At 43.8% G+C, this 20912-nt stretch overlaps 1 protein-coding gene across 10 annotated transcripts in view; it reads left to right on the top strand.

The window, feature by feature from the left end:
• The window catches only part of SETD9 (SET domain containing 9), a 240609-nt gene that overhangs the window by 65321 nt on the left and 154376 nt on the right, over positions 1–20912 (top strand). For 3 of the 10 annotated variants that reach the window (XM_069627307.1, XM_069627308.1, XM_069627306.1), the window contains one exon: positions 6247–6342. The exons of 5 other annotated variants lie outside the window; for them this stretch is intronic. In XM_069627307.1, the coding sequence (XP_069483408.1) occupies positions 6247–6342 (96 nt within the window). 2 more of the 10 variants (XM_069627305.1, XM_069627303.1) reach the window with 2 other exon arrangements.

A 20912-nucleotide genomic window follows, 5' to 3' on the forward strand; every position in this document is an offset into this window, starting at 1 on the left:
GGGAGTTACAACGGACATCAATGGACGTCACACAGCATACTCTCCTTCGCATTTCATTAAAAAAACAATTCTTTCATAACAAAAACTCATCATATGTGATGTCATACTACGTGGCATACTAAAAAAATCTACGGGAGATTGTGGTTGGCTTAAGGGGAATATCGAAGTATACTTTCTATAAGGGGTTGGGTTGTGATTGGGTCTCTACAGTCAGGTGGACAACTTATGCCCACCCCTAGTGCAAGTCATCTTCCACAGTTATTAAGTATACAGTACATTATTGGCTCTCTAACTATAAGGCCCTTCGTTATATGGCCTTCTACAATTGGTTGGCACGCTCGTGCCTTTCTGAAACATTCGGCTCACTAGCAGCACGTAAGATTGCACCCCAGGTGCTGGTGGTTGGACTTTACTGTGTCTCCCCACCCAATTAGCCCATCATCTCTCATCACTCATGCTGTCTGCCATTCAGATTGTCTTTGAACTTGGCCTTGCAAAGTATCATTGCTCCTGAGAATAAAAGGGAGTCTAGACACATCGTAGCTCAGATCTGCAGATCCACTCCTATTTTCATCCTCGGCTCACGTGACTGGAGACCGTATTTTGGCCTGTTTTACAGCATTTAATTGTCTTGAATTGATAAACTTGGCACTCATGGCATTCTTTCCTAGCACCTTAACAAGGGCTGAATCATCTTCTCACATCCACTGTTCTTCAAGGATAGATAATTGGTTCTTGGCTACTCCATCCTTTGACGCCAAGCCAGACAGCTATTTTGGCGCCTCCTCGAATTTCAGTTGTTTTCTTTGACACCAATGTCCAAAATTCTATATAATGGCATCTATATGATGGCTGCACCGCCTGCAGTTTGTTCGCGACATATAGCTAGCCTTTACGATTACTTGGTCTACTTGCGTTGCTGCATCTGTACAGTTATAAAACGGCTTGCATTTTCTGTAGTGCTTTTCACACGTGCAATCTCCATTCCGCATATGAAAGTCTTCTCAATTCTTTACTTCGTCATTAGATTCTATAAGGTCTATGCATTCTCTTCTTGAGCCACTCATCTCAGTGTGTCACGATTGCTTCTTGTGACGTCACCAGCCTCTCATTCTCTCATCTTCATATTCCTTCTGGGATTTTCTCAAAGAGACTGTCATCTCTATGGGGATACATCATATAGGGTTTTCTCAACGGATACCTTGTCTCAAAGGCTCTTTGTGGAATAGGCACCATCACTGGCGCTGCGCATCTCGCAATTTCCGGCTTCCAACTTATAGGCAAAATGGGGGCGGGACATCCTGCAGAGGCATTGAGCTGCTCCTCTACACTCCCCCCACCCCCCAACCCCCCTGGTTGATTCATCAACAACTCCTCCATCAGTCTCCACATCTTGAAACCTTCTCTTGAAGTGCTTCTTTGGAGTCCATATCTTCACTACTCCCTTCAGGGAGCATGCTGATTTTACATGCTCGCCAATTCTCCGGGTCACGTGGCTGCACTGTCCCTTCGGATTACAGTAAATCCATCGTCCCACATACTTCCTGTGATTTCTTGGATGCATGACCGGTTCTTATCTATTCCATCCTTTGACACCAAGCCTGACCGCTATTTCTGGCCTCTCCTCGATTTCTTGGATGCAGGAACTTTGTTCCCTCAGGTGCTAAGATGCTGCCCTCTACATATTTTCTGATTTCTTCATCCGTCAGCTCCTTGGGCCCAAACCTTGATTGGACATAGATCATGATCTTCATTCCTTTTGCCTTTTTTGGGTTCCATGTGTTAATATCCCTGCAAAAATATCGCCTCTTTGTTCGGTTGAGAATTTCAAATGATCTTCTCCTCCTCAAATGGGCATCTGCTTTTGGAAATTCTCCAATGTTCAGTTCACTCTTTACAATCACTAATGCCGGAACATGAATAAGCACTATAGAACACATCCCTCCCCAGTGCTTGGGCAGCTTCATGTAGGCTCTGGACCCACAGACCCAATAGTGCTCCATCAGAACTACTGTTCTATCCTTCATGCCTGGTACATCTAAAATTCGGCCACACTGATGATTTCCTCGTGCCATTGTTTCTGAAACACAAGGATACATTCGCTAGAGGTATTATATGCAACGGTCCTCCTTTATCGTCAACCCATGTCAACAACTTTACAATCTTCGGCCAATGATTTTATTCATTGTGCTTCTGCATGTCTCACAATTGTTGCAGGTCGTCCTGTTCGTGCTGGTGCTTTGCACACAATCAGGGCTTCAGCCCATCATTCTGCGGTCATCATTGTTACTTCAATTTGCAGTTGGCCTCTTTCCCAACATCTCCATATCTCTTCTTTATCCTTGCCTTGACATTTTAGCATCTTGTTTTCTTCCCTTCTGATTCCTGCTCCGTCCATTGCAGGCTGTTGATATCTTAATACTAGATTCCTTGTTTCTGGCTTCTCTTTTGTCTTCAAATCTTGCACATAATTATCTTCTCTTTAAGATGTCTCTTTAGTCACCCATACTAAGGATGCTGTTCGACCCTGGAACTGTCATCTTGTCAGGCAGTGAGCTTGTTACACTGGTACTTCTGTAGCTATATATCTTTGAGGTTCCCATAGCATAAGGTATGAGAGCACAAACATAGCAACTCTCCTTCAAAGTTCCCTCTCCTCCCCTCTCCTCCCCTCTATCTCCGACACACCAAGATGTCACTCTGCCTCCTTTCTTGCGGGTGACTCGCCAGACACAATACTTGACTCCGTCTCATCCCTTGCCGGAGTGACGTAGGATTCCCTCGCTCTACAATTCAGCGTTCACAGTCTTCCGCGATTAGCCGCCCTAAACTCTCTATCTTCCAGCCGGACATATTTCTTAAACAGAACTGTATCTCGTCCGTGGCCATCTTCCGTGCTAGTGTACAACGACTTTCGATCTCACAATCTATGCTGCACATGCGGTTCAAGCAGGTGGGCAATCTGTAACCAATCCCTAACTATCCTCTCTCCGACCTCAAGTTCGATTCTTAAATAATCTCCTTCCTTGCAGCAGGAAACACGCATTCCTCCCGGAACGCCACAGAGTATCTCTTCACTCGCTTCACTGCAAGGTACACACCATTCCTTCTGGCTCTCACTACTGGTTCTATAAGACCACTTACCTTTTCCTTCTCATTTATCAGATGCGGTGATGCATTCCGCCCCTTAGGGTTCTGCAGTCAGCGTCCTCAACGTCTAGAAGAACACCCACAGCCGCTAAGCTCCTGGCTCCTCACATCAGGGTTTTTTACCCCAGAGGGTTTACCTGCGTCCCTGTGCCTCTCTGATCCTTGCCTAGCATGCAGAGGAAAGCAGAGTCTCCAGGGGGATTGTCCACTCCTCAGTTGCTGCCGCCAGACCCAGGTTAGTTGAATTTGCCATTGATTAAGTTTCTTTTGCCTGTCAAGCTCCCATTCATGACAGTAGGTGTCCCTGCTCTTCCTTTAGAGCCCCTGTTAGATCTTCCTTCATTTTGTCCAATTGGGATTGGATGGTGTTTGCCAGGGACAGGGGCAAGTTCCTCCATCTCCCAAGGGTCTCCTCGGTCTGGGCTAATTTTGTTCCATATTTTCCCAGTATAACATCTCTGGGTCTCAGGCCAGCATCACTCCCGAGATAGTGGGTGCATTCAGTTTCCCACTGGAAGTTCCACCCGTCCCGGAACCGTTCAGTTCCGTCGGTCAATGGGAACAACACCGACTTAGCAGGGTTAATAATAAGCCCTGAATAACGCCCAAATTCCATAATATCAGCCTTTCACAAGCGCTAAGTTTATTCTGGGGTCGTTAATGAACAATATTAGGTTGTCGGCGGATAGAGAAATCGTCAATCTCGAGTGAACAAACGTATTCCCCTCAGGATGTACCTAGATCTGACCAGCTCCACCAGGAGTTACACAGCAAGGGCGAACAGAAGGGGGGACAACGGGCACCATTGTCTGGTTCCTCTTCCCATCTTGATGGGATCAGAAACCCTGCCATTCACCTGCAGCCTCACCGCCAGGTGCCTATACAGCAGGGAAACCAATGCATTAAAGCTGGCCCCCATGCCCATACGCAGAAGAACTGAAAACAGAAAAGGCCACTCAATTGAATCAAACGCCTTCTCGACATCGAGAAGAGCCCCCCACTATGTTTTTTTTTTTGTTTTTTTTTTTTTTGTTGCTCTAATACCGAAAGAAGGCTGAATACCCTGTGCAAAGTATACGATGTGGACCTACCAGGATTAAAACCTGCCTGGTCCGCTAGGACACATCTGGGCATTACGAGGCAAGCCTGTTTGCCAATGCCATAGCCAGTATCTTGTTATCGAGGTTTATCAGCAAATCGGCCGATAGGATGGACCGTTTTCAGCACACTTCCCGGGCTTTAATTACAAGGTGACCACAGCCTCCCTCATCGAGACCGGGAGGGCGCCCTTGTGCAATGCTTGTTGATACTTGTTTAGCATGTGAGGAACAAGGATTGTTGCATATGTTTTATAAAAATCAGCCGATAGGCCCGTCTGGGCCGGAGGCTTTCCCAGCGGGAAGTGATTTAAAGGCTGAATGTATCTCTTTCTCCGTCAGCTGTCTGGCTCAGAAGGAGAGAGATATGCTGGGCAACCAATACAGACCTACCTGGTCTAAATAGTTGTCCTGAATTGCCTGGCTCATACAATGACGATTGGGCGAGTATAGTGCGCTGTAAGATTTTAGTAATGCTCCTGCAACCTCTTCATCTGTGTGCAAAAGATCCCCTTCTGGTGACATTATAGCTGTGATATGAGACCTTGCAGTCTCCGATCTTATTGTGCGTGCAAACAATCTCCCCGGCCTCTGCCCTTCGTCCGTAAGGAACTCTGCTTCCTCTTCCAAGCCTCTCGGGCGATTCTCACAGGCTAAAAAAGCAAACAGACAAAAAAATAAGAAAAACAGACAAATAAATAAGAAAAACACACACTTGGTGACTGGGGGTGAATAACTAGCCTGTAACTATACCCCAACATGTTCACAGAAAACAGGTCTGCAATTTGATTAATAGGATTCAGTATTGTCAGTGAGTACAACCTACGTTGCCCTCCAACCTTACTCACTATGCCCTCCTGTGGTGGCTGGGCCCTAGGCTGCGGTGGTGTGCCGCTTATCTGGGGTTAGGAGACGGAGAAAGAGGCTTGCCCTAACTATTTTGAGCAATGAAAACAACTGATGAATGGCAGAATTAAAAACCCCTTGAAAGCGCTATGCACCATGCCCCAAAGCTGTTAGAAGTCATACAGGATTGGAATAATTGTTTTTAATTATTCTGTTTTGCGAGCTCAAATTGATTTAAAATATTACTAAAAACATGGCTCTGTAATTAGAGAGCTGTGTACACCATGTGCTGTACACTGAGGTTCCTATAGTGTGGTCTCCTTCGTGCTGAGGGGGCCACAGGAACCACTAACTGGCCCGACCGGTTTCCAGTGGTGTATATGGATGTGACCACTTTCTACAGGGCCACGGTCCCACACTGGGCACCGCCAAAAAAGACTGAGTTAGGGGTGGCAACTGCACCTATGATAGAAGGAAACGGGGTAGTAGAGAAATGACACTATGAATGTTACTTTCCCTTCAAAAGCATTCATATGTAGTATGCTCAAGCATATCAGATGCTACCTTACCCCTGAGTGCAGTGCCAAAAGATGCCTCAGCTCTCCCTTGCAGCATTATTGCATCTTCGGGACAGGACTGTTAAGTAGTCCAGAGTGCCTAAATACAGAGCAATATTGCAATTAGGCTCAATGGCGTAGGGGGCATTATTTGTAACTTGACATTGTTTAGCGTGCAAAAGTACAGTTTAAATGTAAGGATTGTGGTTTCTGCAGGGACTGTAGCGGAATGAGTGTTGCCTATACGTTCTGCCGAACGCGTGTTTTCTTACCTTGATTTCGTCTTGTCAAGCGCAGAGTAGAGTATTCTGCGGTGCGCTGTGACCATTGGTAATGATAACCCTTCCGGGATATGGTACTTCGCGCGCATGCGTGGGAATGATGTGAGTTGATCCAGCAAATAGAGCCTCCATCTTGGAGAGTCTGCGTACTGACTGCATCCAGTGCTGTCATATTCTTTGTGATAGCAATTAAAGGCCGGGTAATGCTGATGCGTCCACATACTGTAATGTGCAATCCACATGTTGAAAAATACGCATTTTGAGTGTTATTGGTTGTTCTTTTAGCGTATTTAACGCATTGTTCGCAATTTTCAGAAAGTGATATGGAACGCCGAAATCTTCATCTTTGCACTGCAGCACGACATGTTCCATCGTCGACAGCAGCACCTTCAAGGAAAAACAGAAGACAAGGTTAGAAATCGAAAAAACTGTCAGTTTAAGGTTGCACTTCGCCATACTTTGCGCTTTTCCTTAAACATCACTTACCTGCTGTCGAGCGTTGCGGTAGCATCCATCTTCCATCCGGCCGCGCCTCTTGCCTCACAGCTGCATTGAGGCCGCATTTCTATCTAAGGCAAGAAAACAGAAGAGAGACATTATTGCGGGCATAAATAGGAGCAACATATAAAGACATTAAACAGAATGAACAGCATCACAAGAGCTCAGGAAAGACTTACCAATCATAAGGAGAAGCAAAGTCGCAGCTGGACTGGACGGACTAATCCTTATCAGGGATCAGTGAAGGAACTAGATCCCATTTGACGCGCCCCTGCCAGAAGTAGCAGGATGGAGAGTTTATCTTCCATAATTCACAGGTGAGCTTTATGGGCCGTGTATGTTCACAGAAACCGTACTTTGGGGTGAAGGGCTTGAGAGGTACAACAATCACAGATTGGCGCTCTATTATCTCCACGCAGGAGCAGTATCACCACGTACCACCGCTCACAGCTTTTCTACTGAGGGATAGGCCTGAAGGGGGTGATTCAAGTTCAGGGAGCGCTGCAATCGTGCCACAACGCCTCCGCAGAAACTAGGTGAGTGTAATAGCACCCCTGCAATATTCTGAAATACCTTCCGTGCCTTTGGATTGCTTGGGGCTCCCTTCCCCAAGTTTCAACTCATTCAAGTTCCAAACACCACAAAACAAATGATACATCCTTCCTTTTGAAGCTCCTCAAGGTTCCGTTCCCCAAGCATCAATCAATCCTTTCAACACTACAAAACAATAAGTCTCCAACTTGGTTAGGCCTCTCCGGGTTCCCTTCCCCAAGCTCAGGCCTCTTTCAGTTTCCAACACACATTCACTTTTGTCAGGATGCACTTAGCTTTCTTCATGGTTCCCTCCCCCAAGCTTAGGCCCCTTTTTGGTTTTATATACAAGGTCATCTTGTCAGGATGTACCTTTCCCTTTAAACACAGATCTTTCATACACACTTCACTTGTGGGGCACAATCAGAGACTTTCGAAACTGCCTGGTTCTTTGCTCCTCCTAAGCATGACCACTCTGATCTGTAACCCCTCTTTATTCCTTGCTCTTCTTTTTAAACCTTTCACATTCAAGTGCTTCCTGCAACCCTTCTCGTTTTCTTTGGCTTCTTGCTTGTGCACACTTGCACTTTCCTTTACTTATTGTGCCTCTTGCGCACCTCACATCCTTTTGATTCACTGTGCACTCTTGCACTTGTCTGTTTCTTTCTTGTGCTTCCTGCACGCTTAAAACACTGTCCTCTCTACCGTGCACGCTTTGCATTTCTCTTCATCGTACATGATTTGCACTCTTTAAAAGTTCACATGCCTTTCTTTCGCTTTTACTTTTTTTTTCTGCGCCGCTAGCACCCCTCTTTTTCTGTCTATTTCTCTCTGTCTGGTTATTTCTTATACTTTCTGTCCTTCGCACACTTTCAAACCTTTCTGCTACGTGCTGCTTTAAAACTGTGTCTTTCTATCCCGCTTCAGTCAAACGCACGCTTCCGTGTCTCTCTTACCCCGTAGCATTGTGTTGTCCAGTGGTTCCTCTGGATGCATGGGGTTGAGGTGAGGGTTTTGCCACCTGCCCCTCAAACACCACTGTGACTGGCGCACGTCCCAAGGGAACGAGCATTTTCTAACGCCAACAGCAGGATACATGCTTACTCCGGCTCCTTGGAGGCACGGCTCCCTAGCCATGCTGCAGCCCCTCACAAACACTGGGCCAGCGTCTCGGCACGCCATTCTTCTCCAGCCACTAACTCCTGCTGCTCTCTGCTAATTGTCTTCTTGGGTCATCAGAGCACCCCTAGCTCGCTATCCTTCTTGTGAAAAAACCACACCTTTTTATAGTTGGAAAAAACAGTCAAATGGAGTCAGGTGTGAATGGTCATTATTAAATGCCTGACCCTGCTTGACTCTATTAGTGGGACAACTTGAGTTCTTGCTATAGTAGTTTTCTCTTACTTTCCCCATGTCTTGATGGGTAATATTCATGGCACCCAGTTGCCTCTTCCTCTTCCCAGTATTAGTTGGAAATGGGGAGGGGGTGGAAGGGTTTTGGAGGATAGATCTATTTCCCACTACTGTATCGGGGAATCGACAATGGACATAGGGAAATCTTGTAGCCTGGTTTTCCCCTCAAGGGGATGGTTTCTCCCTTCCATATTCTTGATGGATGACTATATACACAGGAGTTCTGATGGTATATACTGTGATTTAAATTGCTAGAGGATGAATGGATATTAACATCAGACTTCTGTCTTTGTTTTGGTTGGGTTTTCTTCCTTCCCCGCCTTGGGCGATTGACTCTTTCCTTCCTGCCCCTTGGGTCATTGATGACGGGATTGGAATTAGGGTAAATGAGACTTGGATTAGGGTGGTGGGAATCAATGTACGCCATGAAGGCGTCCGGGACTACTACTTCCTCCCTTATTGTCCCGTTGGGATCCGCGTCTCACCTGGGGTACTCCCACAATAACAACCATGGGATCTCCTACCCAGGTCATCCTTCGTCGCCTGTCCACCCCAGGTTTGTGATCCAAGAGCGTTGGCCCTCCCTAGGCCACCTGAATAGAGGATTCTCGTGGTCTACATAGGAGTATACCCCTAGGTTTCTCACACACAACACACTGGCACCCACAGAGTATCAGAGACTCGGAGATTCAACACACCAACCTCACCGGAATCAATCGGGAAGCTGTTTGGGGTGCAATGGCAACGAAAGCACAGGATTTTAACAGGATTTCTGGAGGGTGGTCTGGGAGCTCACATTAGAGCAGTCATCTGTGGCGCGGCTCTCGAGCGTCCTGCTTCCTTCATCTCTTATCCCAGTAGTCTACTCCTCACTTCTCCTGTATCTTGCTACCTTGGTTAATTCTTCACTCAGGTCTTCTACTGCTTCTCTTTTTAAGCAAGCTGCTATTCTTCCAAAGTTCCCAATCTTGACCCTTCTCTACCTTCTCATTTTCACGCAATTTCACTTCTTCCTTTTCTCTCGAAATTACTTGAGCTAGTTGTCTATTTTCAGGTCTCTAACTTTGTCTCTCTGCAGTCCCTTCATGTCAGTCTGGTTTCCGGGTTCATCATTCCATGGAAATGGCCCTTCTGGCTACTTCTGAATCTCTATGTGATGAATCACAGGTGATCATCCCACCATTCCTCACCTGAGACCCTTCTCATGTGGCCAGGGAAAGGCAGACGCTTCCTGATCCTGAACCTGGGTGTGGTGTTCTGTGCGAGGATCACATCGGAGGGGATTCAGGTCACGAGAATTGGGAGAATCCTCTAAATAACCTCCCTAGTGACCCTACGGTCCTAATGGCCTATTGCAGAACCAAAATATACGATAAAGAGAAGAATCAAAATGTTAGGGACTTCAAGTCCCATAATGCCATAGGTACTGGGAAGAGGTGCTCATAGGCACAGAACTGCAATATGCAGTCTAATGTTCTGAACAAGCCACACCTGAGCGGGAATTTCGACTATTTAAATCCCGCTCAGGTGCTGCTGATGAGAAGGAGTAGCAGTAGTAGTAGCAGCAGAAAAAGTAATTTGAGTCGCTCTCCATACTTTGTGTCTGCCTCCGGTGGCTGGCGAACACCGGGATACGAGAGGAGTAATGGGGACTGCTGTTCGGGAAGGCACAAGTCTTGGGACCGCAACTGGAGCTCTCAGAAGTTCCTAAACCAAAGAGCAGAGCAGAAGCGGCAGCGGAAGTGAGAGACATGGACGCACAGGGAAAACCTGGTGAGTTATTCTCTGACCGGTGACCCCGAGGGCGCTCTATTGTAAACCGCTAACTGCTTGCCATTCTTCTGAATACTGAACTAATGAAAAGAAGTGTTTTAGCCTAAAGATTATGTGAAAAGGAAACGAAAGGATGTAGTGTTTAGCTATCATTACCCAAATAAAAGAAGAACAATATTTGAGAGAGGCTGTGAGTACCCTTGCCCATGAACAGAGGGGGCAGTATAAACTCCATGGGCAACGCAAGGGCAATATCCAATCAGAGCTGTAACCAGCATTGCCAAAGTAAAGAGGGGGCATTGAAGTACTCCATTGTGGTGAAAGGTTGTGGTGGAGAGAAAGTATCAACGCCACCAATATGTTTGATGCACTGTGGTAAAAACATCCGGACAAAAACATTGTTGTGTATAGAGAAGAAATGTGTAGTAGTCTTTCACAAGATATAAGAAATCCTATTGAAATTTCATTGGGAGAATAATGAACTTTGTTTGATTCTAAGACAATCGCAACGCCAAGTGAAACCCTCCAGAACTTGGTGTTGGAAACAGAACTTTTGTGTATGTTACCTTTTGAAGTGGAACTTGAGTATTGGAGTGCACTTTATTCATTGGAACCTTTTTTTGGAAATTCTGCTTTAATCCTGGGGAAGGGGATCCAACGCTGGTTACAAGAATATTTGGTTCTAATTATTGTTTTGTTTAGCCTGAACAGCCATATTCTCATATTCTCTCTCCTCATGACTCTGTTTCAGCAACTTTGCTGTCTCTTCGTTGGCTCTCCTTTGAGACATGACTTCTATTCAATTTCCTTTGTATAGTGTTTTAATGATTACATGGCCTTGCTCCTTCTCATCTGTCTTATTTAATTCTGCACTCTGCCTCTTCCATCTTGCGCTCTTTCTCTTACCGGTCCCCTGTCTTCCCTGTGCTTCTTTTTGTTTCCGTTCATTCTCCCTTTTAGCACCTTAACATTGGAATTCTCTTCCTTTGTCTCTGCGGTCTCTCTCATCTCTGCCTCTCTTTAAATCCCGGCTAAAGGACCACCTCTTTTCTGTTTAAGCTTACGTTGTTATTTTATTGTGCATTTACCTGAATTATTGTACTGTGATTTTGTTCTCTCTACAGTGCCTAGCCGTTAGGCGCTATATATCCACAACTGGTTCACCGAAGAACTAGTCCCCTTGCGCAAACAGAAATGGGCCCAAGAACACCTCTAGAGGAAGAACCCCTTCCACTGCACACAAAGAAGCCTTCCTCTCCCTGGCTAAAACATACAACGCTGCCATCATAAACACACAATCCTGCATTGACACTACCAGAATCGGTGAAGCCAGTTCAAAGACCAAGGAGCTCTTTAAAATCTTAAAGAACTTGAATAATTAGAACCAAATATTCTTCTAACCTGTTGGCTTCCCCAAGGATAAAACCTGGTGTACTATTTTCCAATCAGCACTGAAAAACAAAACTACCAAGCTGAGAAACAAAACCTCTTTAAGAAAACAGATTTGGTTTGTCTGCTTGCGGGTGGATTGCCTGCAGTGTAACTGCTCGGGCCCCTGTTTTAACTGTTCATTAAAAACGGGGGCCCAAACAATTTTTGTCCCCCACCGCAAATGTTAAGGCTGCGGGGGACAGCCCTCCAACCCCGGGGCCAAAGATGCCAAACATTGGGAGCAGGGGACACCTCTGCAACTGCCACTCTTCATGTTTGGTATTTTTGTCTTCAAATTGATTGAAAAAATTCGAACTAATAGTAGTGACCGAATTAGGTCAAATCTACCATTCGTTAACATTTTTTCGATCAATTTGGGTAATACCAAGAAAACATTGCTATCCGCCAAAGCTGCCTCTCCTATTCTCCCTGAAGAATTCCCCCATCACTCCGCCTTTCCACTTCGCCCAAGTCTGATGTCCACTCTATCATCCAACACCTTAAACCATCAAACTGCAAGGACGTCCTCTGCCCATCCTGTATCATCAAAATGTGCGCTGAAAGAAACCCTGTCTACCCTCATCTTTAAATTCAAAAATGCCCCTATTGACACTAGTTCTGCCCCCTTCCCATTAAGGAATTCTGGGTCACGCCCTTAATCAAGAAACCCTCCGTTTACCCAACCCTCCCCACCAACTACTGCCCCATCACCACGGTACCTTACCTCCTGAAAATTCTAGACTGCATTGCTTACACCCAACTCAAAGCCCATCTGGAAAACCACTGCCTTTTTGCCTCTCGCCAATCTGGCTTCAGACTCGGACGCCATCCTCCTCCTTCTCAACCTCTCTGCAGCCTTGTATCTTATCGACTATGACATTCTGTGCCAGCACCACACCACTAAATTCAATTTCTCCAGACAAGCCGCTAGCTGGATCAAATACTTTTCTCTGCGAGCACTCCTCTAGGGTCTTCGCCTGCCTTGAAGCTGCTGACCCCATTCCTGTGCCTTAGTGTTCCACAAGGGACCTGCATCACACCCATTCTGTACAACATGTACCCAAAACCCCTTTTTGACCACCTCGACTGTCTCGGTATCCCTTCCCAGTGTTCGCAATTGAGGGAAGCTGTGTGCTATTTAGCTCCTGCTTGTAGCCTAGAAGAGTCTGGTTACCTTGACACCAAGCTACAAGGAGGTACTTTTGGCTCCCCAGGCCAACTGATGCTGAACAAACACAACTATATGAATGTAACTCTGTGCATTTGGGACAATCTCTACATAAACCCTAGGACACTTCTACATGACATTTAAAGCATAAGTGGTCCTAAATGATGGAGAAAAGGATATGTTTGCATTTTATGTGGAAGTCACATTTGTGTGATGCTGTGTACTAGCTCCTTGTTCCCCAGTGGTAGCTGCTAGTGACCAGTTACTGCTGGAAACCCAAAAGCTGCTTTTAGCTCCTGCTTATCTAATCACAATATCGAGCCCTGACTTCCACAAACTTTGCAGATGACACTCCAATCTTGCTAAAACTCACTGGGAACCACACCACTGACTCCAACATATTCAATCGTGTGTACAGCATCATTTATGCCTGGATAGCTGAACACTATCTCTGCCTGAATGACGAGAAAGCAGAGCTCCTTATTGATGGATCCCCACACCGACTCAAACGCCTGGACCCAGCGTTTGCATCATTCTCCACTGATGGTAACCCTACCGTCGTTTTGAGCCATGTGAAAATCATGGGCATCTACCTAGATACAGAGCTAACTATGCACAAACATGTTAAGGCCCTCGCCTCCTCAGCAGCTTATCCCTCTAAGCTCATCAACCTCAGCAGAAAATTTCAATCTACTGGCTCACCTTTGCCAATGCCAACATAGGCAGCAAATTGGATTATTGTAATGCCATTCTCTCAGGCACTTAGTCTTAAATTCTTTCCAAACTTCAGCTGATTCAAAACAATGCACTTCGGGTGGTCTGGGGACTAAAGCGCTTGAACCATATCTCTCAAGCTAGGCGGGAGGCCCACTGGTTGCCAATTAAAACCTACATCGAGTTCAAGATTGTATCTATAACCCACAGATGTGTCTAGAACGTTGCACCCGCTTTCCTCAACCAGCATTTTTCCAAAAGATCGAAACCTTGCTGCCTGTGCTCCGCCACCACCCTGAGCTTAGCCATTCCCAGCTTTACGAGAAGGATATCAGGGGAAGCCTGTTTCACTGTCATAGCTCCCACCCTATGGAACACCTTTCCCCTTCCACATTCAAGAAGAACCGTCCTACTTCATCTTCAGAAAAAGAGTAAAAATTCTGCTGTTCGACAAATATGACTAGTCTGATTACGGGTGACTTCTCTTATCTCGTCTCTGCTTACCTGATTTCTGTATAACTATGCTTTTCTGTACTTTGTGTCTCTCCTTCCATTAAGTTGTACCTGTGCTGTGATACTTGCGGGTTTGGGCGCTGTCAATAGATCTAAAAAAATAAAGAAGTGAATGAATAAAGTCAAGCCTCTTAGATTTGTGAATCCTGGCAAGAGATCTGGAGGTTAAGGTTAAAATCTCAGAGAGATTGTGCGTCCTGAAAAGTACCTAAGCGGTTACAGTCACAATCTGAGTACACATGATTCAAACAAAGGGCATATAGAGCAGAGGGTAAGCCTTAAAAGTGTCTGACAGCTACTTAAAGAAAGTATATATATATTCTCGTAATAAAGATAAAAGGAGAACTTTACTTTCCTGATTGATGTATAGTTCTTATGTGACAAATCGCCACAGTACACACTGCAAATGCACCTTTGAGGCATTGCCTGTGCCTTTAAAGGTTGTTGCAGGATGTGTAGTCCCAACTGGATATAATTGCAGTACAGGGAAACACGTGTAAGGAAACGTGTCAGCCTCTTTATTTGAACTATATACATGGATTACTGATACGCACCAGTACAATTTGTCAATATTTGTTTTGGTTTCCTGCATTTAAAGTACAAACGTATAAGAATGTGTTATGTTTATTGAAACTTTTTTGTTTTTTTACTAAATGAATGTCTCATTTTGTTACTTATAGACTCACACATTGTTAATAAGTATCAATCTATATACTTAAAATTTGATGAACCATCTGATGATGGATTTGTAATAGTGTGCAGGGGACGGGAGGGCTCCTACCTTTGGATCCTCTTTCTTTTCCTTAGACATGTGTAAGGAAGACATGCAATCAACAGTAAGGCAGACAAAAGTGACCACAGATCAAGGGTGTTTACTGAACTTCAAAAAGGGCTTGATAAACACTGATCTAAGCCTAAATCTACAGATGCGAGCAAGCTACGACCATCAAATAATAACGCAGTCTTAGTGGTGTCTTTGTCAAAATAAAGGGCCTATACTAAAAAATCTATTGCCAATACTTACCTCTAAATATAAACGGTGACGAACAATGTTATGAAAAGAAAGAAGTGTTCAAAATGATATGTCAGGTTATTCAGCCCATTGGCCTCTGTTGCCCACGTTTTCAGCACGAGACAGTTTGCTCGAGCGTAGCACAGTCTCTGGCTTCTTTAGCACGAAGATACAATTCAATCACCAGCATCAGGGCCTTCGGTGCGCAAGTCTCCTTGCCTTTTTAAAAGTCCCTTTACTCAGTGGGCCTGATGCAACCAATAAACAACAAGTTCTTTTCCTCCTTAGATTTGCACAAATATTCACTTTGGGTGATTCACTATTCACCCCGTATCCCTCTCAACCATGCTCAGATCCCTTTGGCAAAATGTTCGTAGTATTAGTCTCCCTCTGCTGGGCTCAGACCAATTTCAATTTACTTCATATATCAAAGACTTTTGAATGTGCACAGGTTTGGCTTGACCCTTTGCAGGACTACTTGATTTCAGAATTCATTTGAATATTTGTCTCCTTTCATTGGATACCTAACAGAGATGTTCGAATGAGCACTCACGTGGTGCCGGACCACTCCGTATATGGTATCGTATCTTAACTTCAAAGTTCAATCACTCATCTGTTGTTTTGATTATTTTCATGGCGGTTTTCCTCATATGCTTCATGCACTGTTCTCTTCAATATTCTTTATACTATGTTGTTGCTTGCATCCTTGGTTTCCACATAGAATGGTTTGGTATAAACAAAGGAAGTACCACAGCAACACATCAACGACCAAGAGGGGCAAAAGGGGCAGCGGATCCAAAAACAAACACAAGCAATTCTCAAGAAGGGTACAAACCAGATGACGGAATCCACTGGCTCAACACAAAACCTAGTTGTCAATCTTACCAATACAGTTCTTTCCACTCCTCTCATAACAGCGCTCAATAAAGGCCTGAACTTTTGTCCCACTAATTCTTATGACTACTTTACCACCATTGTGGATGTATTCCATTTCTGTAGAAAATTTAATAAAAAAATAAAAATGTCACTATCAGAAGTGTCAAAACATCCTACTAGCCAAAATGTACCATCCGATCTGTCAGTTAAACATGTTGAACAGACAGATTTATTTAATATCCCTGATCCCTATGAACTATTCACTTTGGAATCTTTCACATTAGAACAAGAGATCATTATGGGATTGTCTGAAACAACTTCGCTAAAACCTAAATCAAAATTTCTACCAACACTGGTACCTGATAATGTGATCGATTTGTTCTTTAAAGTAACCCAAACAGATCTAAGAAGCATTTATCTACAAGGCAGAAAGCAAAAAACACAACACAACTTCTCCCTTCAACAAAAACGAGCTCTTAAGGAATTACAAGATAATCCTAACATAGTGGTTAAAGCCTATGATAAAGGAGGAAACATTGTGCTACTCAAATCAGAGGACTATATGAAGATGGCTATGCAACACCTTGAGGACATCCATTGTTTTGAAATATTATCAATCCACTTCCACAACTACAAGAGGATTGGAAGATCATGAGCCAATACTGGTGTGACAACCGCCTATTAACAGATGAAGAATACTCCTACATGATCACACCATTTCCCATTATTTCTACAATTTATTTCCTTCCCAAAATCCACAAACTTTTTTCTGATATACCTTCTTGTCGACCTATCATTAATAGTATTGGATCCTTCACAGAACACATATCTGAATACATTGATCATCAACTTCAACCACTCGCAGTTTCTTTATCTTCTTATATCAGAGATACTAAACATATTATCCAACAATTGGACACAATACATTGGGAATCAGATTATTGACTTGTTACCATGGATGTCTCGGCACTTTATACAAGTATCCTTCACACCAAAGGTTTACAAACAATCGATTATTTTTTGAAAACGAGATCCATTTCTTACCAAGAACAGAACAACATGATTCTCAAAATGCTTCACTTCACTCTGAGCAACAACATATTTGTTTTCAACAAACAACTGAACAAGCAGATTCAAGGAAAAGCCATGGGTGCAAGTTCGCCCCATCGTATGCCAACCTCTACATGGGGCATTATGAACTTGAACAGGCATGGCAGCATCCCTCTTTCACTGTCAATAACAACGTCATCTTCTGGGCATGGTACATTGACGACATTATCATGATTTGGAATGGCAGTACAACTCAACTCCATAATTATTTTGCATATCTTAACACCTACAATCACAAATTAACTTCTCATTTCAGTCAAGTATCAATCCACTTTCTGGCCATCAACCTCTACTTAGTAGACAATATGATACATACTACTCTGTATATCAAGCCGACTGCTGCCAATAGTACTTTGCATGCGACCAGTAATCACCCCATCCATGTAAACAACAATATCCCATTTGGAGAAATGCTCAGAGTTAAACGCAACTGCACAGCCCAACAAGAATTTGAAAAACATGTGGCTCACACCATTCAAAACTTCAAAGCACACAGATACAGCCAGACTCTTATTGATAAAAGCTATCAAAAAATATTCACGAGAACATAAGCACAACTTTTGCAAGATAAAATACCCCTATTGGAAATTGGCCAACTGCAAAAAACAAGATTTATAATCGCATATAGTACTAACAACCATGTAATTAAACAAATATCTGCCAATTGGAATATTCTGCAAGTGGATCAAGATTTAAATTCAATTTTGGATGATCATCCAACCATTACATTTTGCAAAACTTGCAGTCTTAAGAACCAACTCAGCCCATCCCATTAGCAACACCGCAAATCACAAAATGAAGTACCAGAATCCATGTGGTTGAATCCACCTCTATGAGGCATTCATAAGTGTGGCCACTGCCAGATCTGCAAATATTCTGACCATGGGAAAAAGATAGTTATGCTACCCAATGGAAATAAGGTTGATATAAAGCAGTTCATCAATTGTAATAGCACACATGTAGTGTATGGCATCAAATGTGAGTGTAACCTATTATACATAGGTAGTACCGTTAGAAAACTAAAAACAAGAATTGGAGAGCACATAAGAGCCATCAACAACCACAATATAAGATCACTGCTAGCGGTCCACTTCCAGGCTAAGCACCAAGCACATCATCTCAATTCATTGACATTCTTTGGAATTATAAAAATAAACCCTCCGGCAAGAGGGGGTAACATGGAGCAAATCTTGCAGAAAGAGGAAGCCAAATGGATATGCACTATGGACACGTGGCATTCTGGCCTAAATTCCGACCAGGAACTTTATCATTTTCTTTAATCATCACTTACCATCTGACTGTATACCTTTTCATAAATATAATTGGTGACATTATGCTATTTACACCTCTTATGTAGGAAGGTCTTGAATTATGTTTAGTTCAGCATTCCTTGTCATTTTCGGTTCTGTGTCATTCTGTATTATATTTGCATTTCCGTAATATTTTACACATTCTATTTAAATTTCAAGACAAAACAAATTCTAGGGGCACAATCATCACAAATTATCATTTTCAATACAATTCGATAAAGCACACTCTTATAATAGTTACAACAAAAGAAATGCTGTCCCACTTCAAAATGGCATCCGCACGCACGTAAATCACGTCATTGCGCTGTATAAACAACGGCTGATCCCCATGAATCTAACATGGCAATCGCGCACAACTCCTAGAGCATCATATCCTTGATTCAGGTAAGCGCATGATGTGGGCTCTTTACACTTTCTACATACAATTAAGAGTTAGTGTAACTCTTTTACCTTATAAGGATCCTTTTCTTCAGGCCATCATAATCGGAAAGCTATGTCCTATGGTTAAATCCAGGGCAATTCTTGTGAATGCACCGCTATACCAACAGTCTCTTTCACTCATGTGACATCTTGTGAGTATAACCTGTTTGACAAATATTTGGCTTTCACAATACATATAAACAAGTGGCACTACAACAATGTTTTGTCTTGACTTTCAGGTATTGAAAACACACTGTTTCTCTTTGAATCTCATCAATTGAGTTGAACAGTAAATAGAGATGAACGTATAATGAATCAATCATGTGACATTAAGAACTGTAACTCCTGAAGAACCGCTTAACAATACAGGTGGGGAAACACATGTCGAGGTTCAGAGTTTGACATATTTGAGCAAATTTATGGTACTCCTAGAATGGAACATATTACCTTTTGGATTTACTTGAACTATCAGTGAACTTAACTGAGACTAGAGTTTCATATATTTGAACGCACTTATGTTACTCACAGTAAAGAGCATATTATTTTTGATCTAATTGAATTATCAGTGAATTAAACTGATGTATCAAACTATCCATCTGTGTCCATCATTCAGACTACCATCAAATCATTTGAGTTATAGTGCAACTTGAGACTTTTATTCCTTTTAAGCTGATTAACTATTCATCCCGGATCCCTCTCAGCCGGGCTCAGATCCCTTTGGCAAAATGTTCGTAGTATTTGTCTCCCTCGGCTGGGCTCGGACCAATTGCAATTTACTTCTGCAGGACTACTTTGATTTCACAATTCATTTGAATATTTGTCACCTTTCATTCGATACCTAACAGAGACATTCGAATGAGCACCCACGTGGTGCTGGACCACTCCGTAGATGTTATTGTATCTTAACTTTAACGTTCAATCACTCATCTGTTTTGATTATTTTCATGTTGGTTTTCCACATACGCTTCATGAACTGTTCTCTTCAATATTCTTTATGCAATGTTGCTGCTTGCAACCTTGGTTTCCACACAGACTGGTTTGATATCTGTCTCCCCAATCACTGGCTTTGCTGACTTCACTGGTGCTGCTTTGTTGTAGGAGCCAGGGACAGTGCCACGGTGGCAATTGATTCTCCCCGCCTTGACTGTCGACGCAAGAGAGCCCCGGGTTCCTCCGACACACAATTCAAGATTCTTCAGCTTTGATTTCAGGTCTTACGTTTCCTATTGTCGAAGGCTCATGAAAGATACGATCTTGTGGTGAAAAGGTCAAGGGCACTTCCCTCCTTCGGTCTTGCCATCTTCCGCCTTGTATTAAACAGTATTGTGTCTTTTTGCCGACACCCGTTTTTGCGACTGGTGTTTTGCCACGAGAGTTTTTATAAAAAAGTCCATCAAAGTTTTTGTGGGGGGAGGGAAATACAAAAATAGCAAAATGATGGAGGGTTCGGGGGAGAACCCCCCATCCCAAAATAATAATAAAAAAATGTGTCTGACGTTTTTCGTCAAAACTCCCGCAGAAAAACACCTTTTGTAAAAATGTGTGTCAGCGAAATGATATGGAACCGTATTAAACTGCCATCTTGGAACTGCTGCTTCCTTGTGTGCTTTGCCTTGCTCAAAGTGTGCTTTCATGCTCCACCTTTTATCCGTGTAGGGAAGTGTGATGGAAGTCAGGTGTGTGTAATGATCCGTAATTGCCTGACCCTGCCTGACCATTGCAGTGGGGCACATCAGGTATACGGCTCGGGTGTTAATCCGTTTTATTTCACAGTTGGCTGTCCGTGGGAAAGTGTTTGTGTTGGAAAAGGGGGCGGAGGTTGAATTCCCAAGTATCCTACCTGGTAGGGTGGGGTAAAGGTGTTACAGGGAAGGTCATACCACGTCTCGCTATCCGGTGTTCCACTTCCACTCCCCGAAGTCCCCTCATCCAGGTGATCCTCCCACACGGTTCCATCCCCAGGAACTGGATCCAAAAGGGATGGCTGTGTCCTGGTCACCTGGATGACAGATCCCCAGGGACTAGCGGGTGAGACACCTTCAGGTTTATCACACATGAGACAGTGTTTGGGCCTGTGATCGCTATAGCAAGGCATGGTATCTGGCCCAATTGAGCATATAAAGGCAATACATATTCCTAGGTGGCTCCATCTATAAGTGGTGTGGCTGCAGTTGCGTGAGGCCCAACCAAGGAATCTGATAGAAATATCTGG

This window comes from Ambystoma mexicanum, chromosome 6p (assembly GCF_040938575.1).
Source record: "Ambystoma mexicanum isolate Mex_15411 chromosome 6p, UKY_AmexF1_1, whole genome shotgun sequence".
NCBI classification, from domain to species: Eukaryota; Metazoa; Chordata; class Amphibia; order Caudata; family Ambystomatidae; genus Ambystoma; species Ambystoma mexicanum.